The following is a 14,675-nucleotide window of genomic DNA, read 5'->3' on the forward strand; positions in this document are numbered from 1 at the left end:
AATGGGTATATTACTGTAAAAAAATTATGCAAAATTGCACTTAAAAAAAAATCCGCGATACAGCGAGACCGTGAAAAGTGAACCGCGTTATAGCGAGGGAAGACTGTAATACATGCACCAAGATGAAGAAAGCTCAACTTTGTAATAACTCCAATTTTAGGCACAACAGCTCATGTGGGAATCAGTCTGTATGGTCGTGAGGGCCGCACCGGACATCGCCATCTCGACAGCAGGGGAGCCTTTGCACGCAACGCCCTCGACATCTTCCATATTGCTACAGACACCAGCCTGGGCAGTGTGTGGAAAATGCGCATTTGGCATGACAATAAGGGTAACTACATAAAACTGATGCATGCTTTAACAAATACTTACATTATTTATTTGTATATACTGTATTTAATATGTTTATTAATCATTTGCTTTTCCATTAGGTTTGTCGCCAGCTTGGATGCTACAATATGTCTTGGTCAAGGACTTACAGACAGGAAGTAGTTACTTCTTCCTGGTCGATGAGTGGCTGTCCGTAGACAACGAGGAAACTGAGGGTCGGCTAGAAATGGAAGTGGAGGCCTCAGGTAAGAATCAAAACTCATACATACTATTTCATGATTGCCACTGGCAGGCTGTACATTTAATTCAATTCTTAAAGAGGGACTTGTGCAGTTTTAGAGTTTAATTTCCATCTATCACAAACTAATTTTGTAACTGATGATTCCATTTTGTTTCTTCAGACGAGGGATCGCTTCGCCAGTTTCCCCGCCTCGTGCGGTGTGAGCTGCAGAGGGCGCTGTGCGAGAGTCACCTGTGGCTGTCGCTGTGGGAGAAGCCCCCTCGCAGCCCCTTCACTCGCTTGCAGAGAGCCACATGCTGTGCTTTGTTACTGCAGCTATTTTTAGTCTTCAACACATTGTGGTACAGCATTGTGGTGGACAAGAGAGTCAGGTGTGTGCACATTTTTAAACAAGCTTTTCTTTTTGCAATAATCTATCTATCTAGCTGTCTATCTGTCTATCTGGCTGTCTGGCTGGCTGTCTGGCTGGCTGTCCAACATCCACCTATTCATCTGTCTGTCCGACTGTCTCTGTCCACCATCTATATCTATCTATCTGTCTATCTATCTATCTGTCTATCTATCTATCTATCTATCTATCTATCTATCTATCTATCTATCTATCTATCTATCTATCTATCTATCTATCTATCTATCTGTCGATCTATCTGTCGATATATCTGTTGATCTATGTGTCTATGTGTCTGTCTGTCTGTCTGTCTGTCTGTCTATCTATCTATCTATCTATCTATCTATCTATCTATCTATCTATCTATCTATCTATCTATCTATCTATCTATCTATCTATCTATCTATCTATCTATCTATCTATCTATCTATCTATCTATCTCTTTGTCTCTCTCTCTCTCTATCTATCTATCTATCTATCTATCTATCTATCTATCTATCTATCTATCTATCTATCTATCTATCTATCTATCTATCTATCTATCTGTCGATCTATCTGTCGATATATCTGTTGATCTATGTGTCTATGTGTCTATGTGTCTGTCTGTCTGTCTGTCTGTCTGTCTATCTATCTATCTATCTATCTATCTATCTATCTATCTATCTATCTATCTATCTCTTTGTCTATCTATCTATCTATCTATCTATCTATCTATCTATCTATCTATCTATCTATCTATCTATCTATCTATCTGTCTGTCTGTCTGTCTGTCTGTCTGTCTGTCTGTCTGTCTGTCTGTCTGTCTGTCCACCATCCATCTTTTCATCTGTCTATGTGTCTGTCTGTCTGTCTGTCTATTTGTCCGTCCATCTCTCTGTCTATTTGTCCGTCCATCCTTCCGTCTGTCTGTCTGTCTATCATCCATAACAATTTGTACAAATAGCAAAATATCATGGATTTAAAGATGGACTTAAGTCCAAGCCTTGATGGTCTGTTCTCTGTTTGCTCCTGTTCCTCCATTTTGTTGCCGTTCCGTGTTGCAGTCCACAGGCCGTGGCGCAGTCATCCTCACTGAACGGTGAGACAGTGGCAGCAGGTGTGGTGACGTGTCTGATGGCCTACCCACTCTACCTGCTCGTCTTCACACTCTTCAGAATGAGCCGTAGCAAGGTGATGTTGCCAAAACCTGGTTCCATCTACAGTATTTCGCACAAAAGCTGACTTTTTATCCCCCTGTTTTTTGTTGTCAGTGTGTGTCAGTGAAGCAGGTGCCTCCACCAGAGGACCAGGAGTCAGTGGAGATCGATTACTTCCTGGAGAACTCCATGGCTGGAAGTTCTTTCCTCTACTTTGATGGCGAGGTAGAATCAACATAATTCGGGCATTTGATACTATCTGACGTTATCATTCATCACTCGGTCTCTCTTCCATGATCTCTGCTTCCCAGACCAACTCAGAGGAAACCAATGTCGATTTGCCCACTCCATCCACCAAAAGGTGCTGGTGCATGTGACACTTATTTTTACTTTGAAATCCTTCATTGGATGTTGATAACTGTCTGACGCTCTGCATTTCAGTATGGAGAGTTGGGGCATGGCAGAGGAGGAGGCGGACGAACGAGACTGGCCCGAGCTGTTGGGTCATGTGTCTGTGACGGGAGGGGCGGGACATGGGGCAGGGCTGCCGAGGCTGAAGAGGGGCCAAGGGAGCAGGCACCTCGGTGTGGACATGACCTTTAACCCTGACGATGTGGATGAGCAACGTCACAAATACTTTACTTCTTCGGGTAAGTTAAATCACAGAAAATACATTTTTCTGTTTTCTGTTTTGAATTTAGTATTTTTTTTTATTTTTTTTCAATTGTTAGGATCATCGCTGAATTTAAAAATGTCGAGTTATGTACTCAAGTTTTGATCTATCATGACCTTTCTTTACTGATTCACAGGAGTAAATTTCCATGAGTGAGCGTCCATGTTGCTAGCTAGATTTTAATGTAGCCCCTCTTCACTAATCTTTCCCTTCCTAAAGTCTCTGACCAAAGCCACGCCCCTCATTGATGTGGATGGTTATCAAGCAAGGCCATTCATACTGGCTTGCGGTTATGAAATTGTTTAAAAAAAAAAAAAAAAAAAAAAAAATTGTACTTCAACAAAATAGCAATGCTAGCAAATCTAAGCAAGTATTTGCACTGTCGAGGAGCCACATTACCTAATATGTTTCTATGGAAATATTCTGCTATACAAAAGTAATAATGTTTAATTTGTACTGTCCAAGTTTAATAATACAGCATTGTGATTATAGTTTGCAGTAGTGTAGAAAGATACTATTATACTGAAAGCTATTCCAAAAACATGTTTACTCTTAATTATGATAATGTAAATATTAAACACAACTCTCATTGTGAGATTGTGCAGTTCTAACCATCTGCAAACTTCAGCCATTATATTAACAATATAGTGTTCATCTTATTCAAATAATTCTTGTAATTTTGTTGGAATTTTTCACAATATGTCAGCAGTCTTTGTTGATCCATTTGGAAACAAACATTGAAGTTCAAATCTATCAAATGTGAATTAATACAAGGCAGCGCTATTCTCAGAAATAATACTAACTTTTTAAACAGAAGTTTTGGAAAACTTCAGCCAATGTGAATATTTACCAAAAGCAAGTTTTTCTCGTGTATAAAAAAGAGAAACTTTTGCTATTGTGGGATTTCTCTTGGCATGTTCTTTGTGTGACATCACAGTGTGCACCGTGAGCCCATTTTAAGTAAACTGAATCCAATTAACATTTGGGACTCCACTTTTCCCAAAATTATTTTGGACTTTTCAGTCTTCCAATTACTTTACAATGACAACCCACAAATGCATTTTTTTTTTTTTTTCTAAACCGTAGATCAGGAGTTACTGATAATACATTTGACTGTAGAAAATGATGATAAAGTTGCTTTTCTCCCAGATGAAGACCTCATCAAACACATTCTGAGCGATGGCCAGAACTTCTTTCCGCAAGCCGATGAAAGCGAGATGGCCGATTTGTAAGTATCGACAAAATACAATGAATCCATTTTGACATTTTGGGGCTCTTCTCGAAATGATCTGCATTTCCTTTCCTTGCCTGTGCGTCAGGTCGAGTATTTTAGAAGATAACACAGAGGTGATCCTTCTCCAGAAAATCAATGACCCTCTTCCTCTCGAATCGGTCAGAAGAGAACCCCCAAGAACGGCTTTCTCCTCCAACACAGGTGTGTGTGCTCATGTGCTTTTTACTGTATTCACATTTGTGTAAAATATTATTTTGTTCGTATATCATTCGTCGTCCTATCCAAATTACAAAGAGATATTCTCTGTCTAATTCATCCTTTGTCCCTTGTGCAGTTGTGGCAGATGTGTGCCGTCCCAGACGCTTCCCTCCCTGGTGCGGACTCGCCGCCCTGTGGGGCAGCTGGGCGGCGATCGCCCTGGCCAACAGCATCTCCATTTGGGCAGCTCACGGGTTCAATCAGAATGTTGCCATGATGTGGCTCGTCTCCTGTTTGGCCAGCTTCTTGTGCTCCTGTCTGCTGTTGGAACCCATAAAGGTAAGATGCAAAATATTAGTGGTGTGCCAAAAAACAAAACAAAACATCAATTCATATAAGAATCGAGATTCTCATTAGCTACGATTTAGAATTGATATAAAATGTCCCAAAATCGATTGTATTTGTTTATTTTAAAGAACTGTATTGCCCCTGTTTGTGTGTGGGAGTGCTGTGCATGTTGTACACGATTTGTCCATTTGGGGGCAGTGTGGTTCACTCTTATGTTGTAGCCACATTAAAGTGTAGAAGAAAAAAGTTATGCTCAAGTTTTGCCAATACAAGTTTTTTTTGTTTTGTTTTGTTTGTTTTGTTTTTGCAGAGTATGACGAGCATATGCCTGTGAGTAATGTTAAGATTCTTCTCTGTTACATTCCTACAAAGTTTTTGTATGTTCTGGTGGTAAAAGTGCCGCGAGTAGCGCGCTAATTAGCGTTAGCGAGTCAATGGCACTTTCCATTGTGCGTTGAGCTAGCTACATTTGCCAAACAAGGTCAATAAAGTGTGTTTGCATATGAGTGTGCACTGTGTGTAGTTTTCTTCGTTTTGTGTAGATTAACAGTTAACCTCAACTGGAATGTAATGAACGGCTTGATATTAGCAACATTGGACTCTGTTTGAGAGACTATTTGTTGTCTGCTAAACTGTACTGTACTGTAATTTAATATATACTGTACTATGAAAGCTATAAAATGTAAAACTAGTTACATAGAGTAGCAGTTGTGGCCCACAGTTTTTGTGGAAAGGAACTTTCTTTACAATAAAAAAAAAACTTAATAAAAGTTACTTTAATGTCTCTATTTGTCATTCTGTCTTGCAAAGCAGGCTGGAGTAGATCATGACAATTCTTAGTTTTCACATCTTTAGATTGAAGCAGAAATCATTGTCAGTCAAATAATTTTGAATCAAAAATCGATTCTTAAATGAATCACAGAGACAAAAACCAGAATTGAATCATGAGAAATTCAAATAACCCTACAAAATACTGTGTGTTGATTTTTACTTGCACACCATCATCACTGCATTCCTCTGTGGATTTGGTCATATTTGCGCTTCGTATCATTTTATTGTTTAATTACTTTCATTGTTCAATTGGATTTTTTTGGGGAAAAAAGTTATGATATTTGTCCTCCAGGTGTTGTGTGAGGCCATCTACTATGCAGTGTTTGTGTGTCGCCTGCGCCCCGAGGACCAGGATGTTCTGGTGGAGTTCCCCTTGGTGGAGAGGGTGGTGCAGCGGGTCCACAGGGTGCGGCCACCTCAAGGCTACGCTCTGTCCCAGGACCGGCACCAGGCCCGCAAGGTCCGCATGCTGCACACCATGTTGAAGGTAAGCAAGATGTGCACTGCGCTTTATTGTGTCTTGTCACTTTTTTCAAAGTTAGTTAACATCATTGTTGTTTTTGATTTTCAGAACTTCCTGGTCTACATGTTCTTCTTGTTGGTGGTTCTTCTTCTCAATTATTCGGATTCGGCCAAAGACACTCACAGCCTGAGACTGAATACTCAGCTGCAACATGTGCTACACACACCTGAGTACCACAACATCAGCAGGTACAAGATCGGATGTTAACCGTCTTGGGATGATAAAGTTCCACACCATTATGAACAATATTAAAAACTTGTTAAATCTCCTACAGTGAATGAAGTCTTGTCATTGTGTATATTTTCTAATCTCTCCAATATCGTCGTTCAGCCGACATGACGTTCTGACTTGGCTGAACAAATCCTTATTACCTCGACTTCTGAATGACTCCGCCCTCCTCGGAGATACAGGAAGTGTGTTACTCGGCACAATGAGACTCCGACAGATGCACCACGGTGAGATGCCTTTATGTTGCTTTTCATGAGCCCTAAAACGAAACTGATCTTACAAATGTCTTCCAACCGCAAATTATGTGCACGTTTTGAATATTTTGATCTCTTCTTTCAGTTCTAGATGTTTCCGGATCAGAACGAGGCTGGCGTGGCGTCACAGCTTCTCGTGTTGCAGACAATCACTTGGGTCCGAGAAGTCTGCTCAATAACGCCACAGACTTGGTCATCCAGCTGAACAGAAGTCTGGAGGAGGCGTCCAGCTCATTGCAGCAACTACAGCAGCAACACTGGCTTGGTCACAGGTAGGAGAAAAGTTCCTTTTCGCAATTGACGCACCGTGAAGGATACACAACAGATAGTTGATAGTGAGTTTTCTTCCATATCTGGCTAGCATAGTTGTATTGGCCAACACCATTGCAGCTATTTTTTCTTGAAAAATGAGCACTGGCCTAAACAGATGTATTATCCCACTCCGCCCACATTTGTATTGTAATAAGAAAGATGGACTTTTAATAACTTGTTGACATTCAAATAAATCCCCTTCTGTGTGTATTATTTGTAGGAGCCGTGCTTTGTTTGTGGAGTTCTCACTCTACAACATCAACACAAAACTCTTGGCAGTCTTTTCTTTCCTCTTCGAGTTCCCAGTTTCTGAGCGTGCTCAGTCCAGCCTTGACCTCATCGTCATCACTCTGTGGCCAATCGCAGGGCTGGATCTGCAGCTTCTTTTAATGGTGACACATTTTAAGTAGCTGAATGCAAATAAATTCCCATTTTTTGTTTTTTCATTTTACTAATACGCCTTGACTTCTTTTCCCAGATGGTCCTCCTTGCCTTGGTGTTATACTTCCTGGTCAGGGGGCTTCTGGGTTTCCTCCGAGAAGGTTACCCCTACCTGTGGTCCGCCTGGAGACTCCTGGGTGTGTGTAAACTAGCTCTGGCAATATCTGTATGCGGCCTGCATCTGAGCCGCTGCGTCATGGCTCAGCGGCAGTGGGCGTTGTACCTCCATCACCCGCGAGATGCCTTCACCGACTTCTACCCGCTTGCCAAACGGAGTCAGATGTACACAGTCATGGCGGCCTTGCTACTCTTTATATTGGTGCTTAAGGTCAGAAATAATCGTCCACGAGGAATATTTTGCAAATAAAGTTGGAAGATTTCCTTGAATACATTTGTGCAATCATGCAGGCCTCTCATCAGCTGCGCTTCCTGCGAGAGTGGGCTGTGTTTGGCCGAGCTCTGCGACGCTCGGTCTGGGAGTTGCTGGGCGTGGCGCTGGCCCTGCTGCTGTTGCTGCTAGCATACTCCCACACCGGACACCTGGTCAGTGTCATGTGATAACCTGTTTTTTGCGATGACATGGTAAGGGGTCTGCAACCTGCACCTCTGGAGCCACATGTGGCTCTTAAGTCCCTCTCCTGTGGCGCCCTGTGGATCTCTTAAAAAAAATAAAAATAAAAAATAGTAGAAACTAATATATGTATTGTTTTACATATTTGTATTTTTTTTTATATATATATAAAATATTATTCAAATGAATTAACGGTTTAGATAATATATGAAAAAAAAAAATCCAAAATATAATATATAAAGTATATTTTTAAGTTGTCAGAAAAAGATGAAAAAGTTTCTTTAAAATTACCTAAAAATGTCCATAAAGTGATCCTGAAATGTCCAAAAAGGAAGAGGAAAGGCAGAAATTTACCATAAAATTTACCATAAAATTGCCAAAATTGACAGAGAATTGAATAAAAAAAATAAAAAAAAGGCAGAAAAGAAAATGTTCAAATAGTAGCCAAAAATGTATAAAAAGAAAGGCAGAAAATTACAATAAAATAATTTGGGAATTGCCAAAAAGTCAGAAAAATTTTGTTTAAAAAAAAAAAAAAAAGTAGTAGAAACTAATATATGTATTGTTTTACATATTTGTATTTATATATATATATATATATATATATATATATATATATATAATATTCTTCAAATGAATTAACGGTTTAGATAATATATGAAAAAAATATTTCAAAATATAATATATAAAGTATATTTTTAAGTTGTCAGAAAAAGATTCTATAAAATTACCTAAAAATGTCCATAAAGTAATCCTGAAATGTCCAAAAAGGAAGAGGAAAGGCAGAAATTTACCATAAAATTTACCATAAAATTGCCAAAATTGACAGAGAATTGAATGAAAAAAAAAAAAAAAGGCAGAAAAGAAAATGTTCAAATAGTAGCCAAAAATGTATAAAAAGAAAGGCAGAAAATTACAATAAAATAATTTGGGAATTGCCAAAAAGTCAGAAAAATTTTGTTTAAAAAAAAAAAAAAAGGTAGTAGAAACTAATATATGTATTGTTTTACATATTTGTATTATATATATATATATATATATATATATATATATATATATATATATATATATATATATATATATAAATACAAATATATATATATATATATATATATATACAAATATGTGTATATATATATATATATATATATATATATATATATATATATATATATATATATATATATATATAATATTCTTCAAATGAATTAACGGTTTAGATAATGTATGAAAAAAATATTTCAAAATATAATATATAAAGTATATTTTTAAGTTGTCAGAAAAAGATGAAAAAGTTTCTATAAAATTACATAAAAATGTCCATAAAGTAATCCTGAAATGTCCAAAAAGGAAGAGGAAAGGCAGAAATTTACCATAAAATTTACCATAAAATTGACAGAGAATTGAATAAAAAAATAAAAAAGTCAGAAAAGAAAATGTTCAAATAGTAGCCAAAAATGTATCAAAAGAAAGGCAGAAAATTACAATAAAATAATTTGGGAATTGCCAAAAAGTCAGAAAAATGTTGTTTAAAAAAAAAAAAAAAGGTAGATAAAAAAAGGTTCAATAAGTAAATATAAATTGTCCAAAAACTAAATAAGAAATCTCGAAAACTACCATAAAATGTCCACAAAATTGCCAAAAAATGTTAGAATTTTTTTTTTTTTTAAGGTACAGAGGCAGAAAATGACCATAACATGTCCATAAAATTGCCAAAAATGTCAGAAATTTTAGAGGCACCATAAAAGTATAAAAATGTATGAAAAATTACACACACAAAAATCAAAAAACTAAAAATGAAAAGCAGGAAGAAAATGAATGTCATAGTATTGGATGCCGCATATTTTTGTGTCATTAGTGGTACAGCTCTAATTAGCTCTTGGGCCTTCAGTACTCAGTACAGTATTAGACTAACACTAACAGACTGTTTCATCACAATCTTCAAATGTTTTGCAACTCTAGAACATTTGTGGTTATTTATTTGGCCTAAAATGGCTCTTTTGGCAGGAAAGGTTGCTGACCCCTGACTTAGTATAAACATAAACGTGTTCAGGACCTTTCTGTCAGTGTTTGATTATTGAATTATTGTTTTGTTATGTCCAACCTTTCTGTCCCTCCAGCTCTTCCACTCAGTCTTTGATGGCTACGCTAGCGTCAGCTCCACCTGTCTGTCCTTGCTGGGCGCTGGCGGTCGAGGTCTGTTGTCATGGCAAACTTCCCGGACACTAACCGGTCCTTCGGAGAGCGTCTCCTCACTGGTGTTCCACGCGAGTTTCGCCGTGCTTCGGTTGGTCTTGATCTGGTTGGTCACCTCCATCTTGCTGAGGAACTACCGGCGCGGACGTGCCGAGTTGTACCGGCCCGCCGTTGACCTGCAAGACTACGAGATGGTGGAGCTGTTCCTCAGGAGACTCAAGATGTGGATGGGACTTAGCAGGACCAAGGAGGTACTCAACTCTTTTAATTTACACGATATGGGCAGTAAGGAGGTAACAATATGTAAACGTTACGATACAATAATTATCGTCGTGGGGAGCTTGGTGATATATTTAAAAAAAAAAAAAAAAAAAAAAGCTCACAAGACTGTATAAAAACTCAAGATATATATATATATATATATATAATGCTGTTATTGAGTAGACAAAGCACAATATTGTGTTTTGTCAATGTGAGCAATAATCAGACCACATTTCTCATCTTTACCGTGCTAATTAGCTGAGGTCATAGTTCAAATAATGCCTTTAACATTCACCTTGATGTACAGAAACGACCTACAATCACTAATAACACTTAATATTGAGATGTACGCACACATTGAGTCAATTTGTGGAGAAACTCAAACATGTTATGTTCCCCTTCATCTGGCCATTAACTAACATGGGTCTTAAACGCCAAAACATGCCTAATTAAAATTGACATGCACCAATAATTTAACCACTAGAGGGTACTGAAAATGCACAAACGGAAGACAACTGATGTGCTGCTTTTATTATCATAACATGATGAAGACGGTATCATAGTAATTTTAATATTGCAATATTGCCGTTATCATTACATCCCTAATGGGCTTGCTGTAAGTTTTTGAACAAACCTTGGTGGGGGAAAAAAAAAACATTGGCTGACAATTTATTTTATTTATTTATTTTTATTTTTTGGGGGGGGCGTGCTAAGATATTTTTAATGGTTTATGGGTAATGCAGAGGCTGCGGAGCCCAAAAATAACATTTGATTCTTTGAATTGGAAATGTATATTGGTCAGTACTCAAGAGTGTTTGTCATTGTAATTACTCTACAAAAACAATTTATTTTGCTTTACCAAAAAGATGACATCACAGTTGCTCAGTTCTCAGGTAACACGCAATCACAGCTCCGCTTCAGAAAACAGGTGAGCTGTGATTAGTCGTTGCCTGAGCAACTGTGATGCCATCTTCAGTCAACAGCAATTGTCAAAATGGCCAATGGATAAAAAGGGCTGCAAGTGTTTGCTTCATAACTCATATTCCATAAATGTAATCTTAATCAGAATGTCATGTTTAATCAATCAAATTTTATTTATAAAGCGCATTTCTTAAAATGCAACTCAAGGTGTTGACCATCGTCAAATTGTGAAAAGAACATCCCAATTTTCCTGAGTTGCAGTTAAGGAATTCGGAAACGTCAGTTTGGTCCACAGCTTCTTGATCACGTGAGCGAGAGAGAAAACAAATAAATCAGCTTCCTGTGTTGTCATGACAACAGTCGGAAAAAGCATTTTGTTTGTTCGTGTCACATGGTCCAAGCGGGTAGCTAGCTCGCTAGTTGTGACGTCGTCGTGCCAGTGAGGACAAAAAAAGATTTTTTTTTTTGGACTCATTTCTTTGTCATGGTGGCACGAGTGTTGCAAAAGTGACACTTTTTGACGAGACGATCATCGTCACTGAATTCACGATTTTCAAGAACGTCCCGGCCGAGCGCTCAGGCGGCTTTTCCGTTGCTTTAATTGTTTAAGCATCAATAATACAATAACAAGAAAAAACACCCATCCCCTTAACATCCCCCCCCCCCCCCCCCCCACACACACACACACACACACACCCAAAAACATGGTTGGGCACAGAGAAACCCTGTGAAGAAAGGCACCCAAGAAACACTGAAGCTAAAAACTGAGCTCTAGACTAGTGAAGTCACATATAGCATATTATTGTCAAGAAATGTTCAACGTTGACTTCCTTTTAAATTCCCTTTTATTATTTACACAAAACAGCATTACTTTTCTTTATTCAAACATTGATGGAGCAATGGATAAAGTTTATTTGCCATGAGAGGAAATTCAGGAATGACTGTGCCGTTCTTGTCTGTCTGATTTTTTTCCGCAGTTTCGTCACAAGGTCCGTTTCGAAGGCATGGAACTGCCGCCGTCGCGCTCCTCCTCGACCAGCGACTGCAAATCTCTTTGTCTGCCGCCGCTTGACCGCCCCGACTCCCCGTCCACCCCGGACAGCATCGACGAAGCCTCCTGGTGCCCGGCGTCCTCCAGCCCCTGCAGCCTGACCGAGGCCCCCGGCGTGGGCCCGGGCCTTGGGCCGGGTCCGGGCCCCGGGCTGGCGGCGGGGGGGTTCGTCGGCTGGAGGGAGAGGGCGGAAACGGAGGCCTCTCTCAAGAGGCTGCTGCCCACCTTTGACGCCCTGCTGCAACAGCTGGACCGCGTCACCATGGCGACGGAGGATCTGTTCCACGTGGAATGCCGACTGGAGCGAGCGCAGAAGAAGAGGCGGCGGAGAGGGAGGGCGAGGGGACCGGATCAGAAAGACTGTGGGCGCAAAGAAAGGAAAAGCGGGAAAGACAAGAGTAAAGTGGGCAAGAAGGGCAAAAAAAAGGAGAGGAGTGAACTTCCTAAGGAGTGTCGAGACTCTGCAGCCAACACTAAAATGACTTCGCACATTCCCTTGACAAAGTCCAAAGCACTGCCCCCCTCCTCCACCCCCCTTCCATCATCCCCCGACAGCCCCCCTTCCCATTCCCAGCCTCCCCTCCCCTCGCCATCTTCCGCTCCGCCCACAGCCTGGGAGCACCCGCCCGCCGAGAGGGAGACCCTCCCCACCTCAAGCCTCTTCAACCATCCGGCCCACACCACCACCATCCCCACGCAAAAGCGAAAACGCAAGCCGCCGCCACTCAAAAACAAAGTGCACCCCAACTAAGAGCGAGAACGAAGGGACAAACGAGGGAGGTTAAGGACGAGAGGAGTTCGGGCGCAGCTGGTTTTGTCTCCCGACGCTCCTCTCTAAACCTCACGGGTGAGGGACGACGATTGCGGTGCAGGTCACTGGGTAAAGTTCCCCTCAACCGGGTATAAAGTGACCCTGGAGGTCACGTGGAGGTCATTGACAGAAGCACATTCGCGTGCTCACCTGAGGACTAACAGTTAAAAAAAAAAAAAAAAAAAATCTTGTTTCTCTGCTATTTTTTCAAGATCTGTTAATCCTTTTACTACTTTTGCGTATTTGTGGCCCGTCTCAAAGACAAAAAGTTTTAGCCAAATTTGCATGAAGGCAAATGCAGATTGACGCACACACATAGACAAACCTCCGCGGGGGCTCGGCTTCAGCAGCCACTTGTTCAGGGTTCCGATTGTGTTGAAGCGGTACAGACAGGAAGAAAGTTACAGGAAGTGATGTCATGAAAAACGGAGAGAGGATTTGAATTAAAAGGAGGGAAATGCAAGTTGTAAACAGGAAGGACTTTTATGCTACTTACTTCAATTCAGCCACCATGAAGCTATATTGACTATCAGTATGGTGTATTATTTTTAATGTATTCATTATGGTTGTGATGTAAATTGCACTTTGTTGTGAAAGGCGGTGAGTGTGGTGTTTTGGGATGTAATAAGCTTGGTATCAAATCCATTATCGAAAGCTTTACTTAAACTGTAGCTCAACTATAAAAATTGCCAAAGCTTTTGCAGCATGTATGACTTTTACCGTGACCATAATTCATTTGTACTTAGCACTTTATTGTCAAATGGAGCTGATATCCAAGGCTATGTATTTAACTCAACTTTATACTTTTTTGAAAATGTTTGCGTATTAACAAGGTTTTGACGCAGTTTTACTGTTTTTTTTTTGTTTTTTTTTTTGTGATCAACATGTGTACTTAGTGTCCAGTGGGCAACTCTCAGGGAACTTTTCCTCGTAACAAAAGCGAGTTTTGACATGGAAAAGGAGTTTTATTCACAATTTCTCCAAAGAAAGTATTAAAACGGTGTGAGTGCAAATGTGTTGTGAGGCTGTGTGATTGCATGGTAGTTGGAAAAAAAATTGAACTATTTTTTTTCATATTCAATTTCCTTCCACGTGCATTTTCACTTCATTTGATTTTGAGTTCATGAAACCTGATTTTTTTTTAAAAATGTCTGTATATGTTGGTGCTTCACGGTGTACATATTTGTTGTAGCTTTTCATTGTCCTTCAGTTATATATGGTCAGCTCAAGCACAAGTTTTCTGTCTAGCAAAACGGATCACATTCTAAGCTAAAAAAATTTAAAAAAAATATTCAAGCAAGTACGAGATGCTTAAGATTTCATGTCGACGATCCTCAAGTGACCCCACCCACCCCCACCAACCAAGTTGGCTTCAAAAGGAGCATCTTGTGTAAAACTGTTACCAATCTGCCAACATTGTTTTGTCCCATCTGTACTTTGCAGTTGTGGTTGTGTCATGCTTTTGGACTTGACAATGTTGAATAAACAGCTCAACAGTAAATGAAATGTCAGAAATCAGTGCTGTGCTACTTCTCCAGATTGCTGCAACAGCTTGAATGCATTTCCCACTCAACCTTTTGCAAGCTTTTAACATCTCACTGTGCTTGTAACATGGCTCTTCTACAAGGGAGTTCATTGGATGCCATTTTGAACCATTGTATCAAATCAGTCTGAAGCTCAAGTACGAAATTCAGTATTCTTGAGAGTCCATCAGACTGTAAAAAGCG

General features: G+C 39.7%; 1 protein-coding gene across 2 annotated transcripts in view; it reads left to right on the plus strand.

Moving 5' to 3' along the window:
- pkd1a (polycystic kidney disease 1a) overlaps nucleotides 1–14,560 on the plus strand; it is a 68,615-nt gene extending 54,055 nt beyond the window's left edge. Inside the window, exons 37-55 of one of the 2 annotated variants that reach the window (XM_077525641.1) lie at nucleotides 161–331; nucleotides 432–575; nucleotides 732–942; nucleotides 2,003–2,129; nucleotides 2,210–2,320; nucleotides 2,407–2,456; nucleotides 2,537–2,745; nucleotides 3,918–3,996; nucleotides 4,088–4,203; nucleotides 4,337–4,539; nucleotides 5,672–5,866; nucleotides 5,951–6,090; nucleotides 6,233–6,357; nucleotides 6,470–6,656; nucleotides 6,917–7,088; nucleotides 7,175–7,465; nucleotides 7,546–7,680; nucleotides 9,829–10,155; nucleotides 12,064–14,560. In XM_077525641.1, coding sequence (XP_077381767.1) covers nucleotides 161–331; nucleotides 432–575; nucleotides 732–942; nucleotides 2,003–2,129; nucleotides 2,210–2,320; nucleotides 2,407–2,456; nucleotides 2,537–2,745; nucleotides 3,918–3,996; nucleotides 4,088–4,203; nucleotides 4,337–4,539; nucleotides 5,672–5,866; nucleotides 5,951–6,090; nucleotides 6,233–6,357; nucleotides 6,470–6,656; nucleotides 6,917–7,088; nucleotides 7,175–7,465; nucleotides 7,546–7,680; nucleotides 9,829–10,155; nucleotides 12,064–12,888 — 3,818 coding nt within the window. In that variant the 3' untranslated portion in view covers nucleotides 12,889–14,560. Of the gene's footprint in view, nucleotides 1–160; nucleotides 332–431; nucleotides 576–731; nucleotides 943–2,002; nucleotides 2,130–2,209; nucleotides 2,321–2,406; nucleotides 2,457–2,536; nucleotides 2,746–3,917; nucleotides 3,997–4,087; nucleotides 4,204–4,336; nucleotides 4,540–4,858; nucleotides 4,879–5,671; nucleotides 5,867–5,950; nucleotides 6,091–6,232; nucleotides 6,358–6,469; nucleotides 6,657–6,916; nucleotides 7,089–7,174; nucleotides 7,466–7,545; nucleotides 7,681–9,828; nucleotides 10,156–12,063 lie in introns of those variants that run through there. The other variant, XM_077525642.1, reaches the window with a different exon arrangement.
- Nucleotides 14,561–14,675: the final 115 nt, after the last annotated feature.

The sequence above is a fragment of the Festucalex cinctus genome, chromosome 6, assembly GCF_051991245.1.
Source record: "Festucalex cinctus isolate MCC-2025b chromosome 6, RoL_Fcin_1.0, whole genome shotgun sequence".
Lineage (NCBI taxonomy): Eukaryota > Metazoa > Chordata > Actinopteri > Syngnathiformes > Syngnathidae > Festucalex > Festucalex cinctus.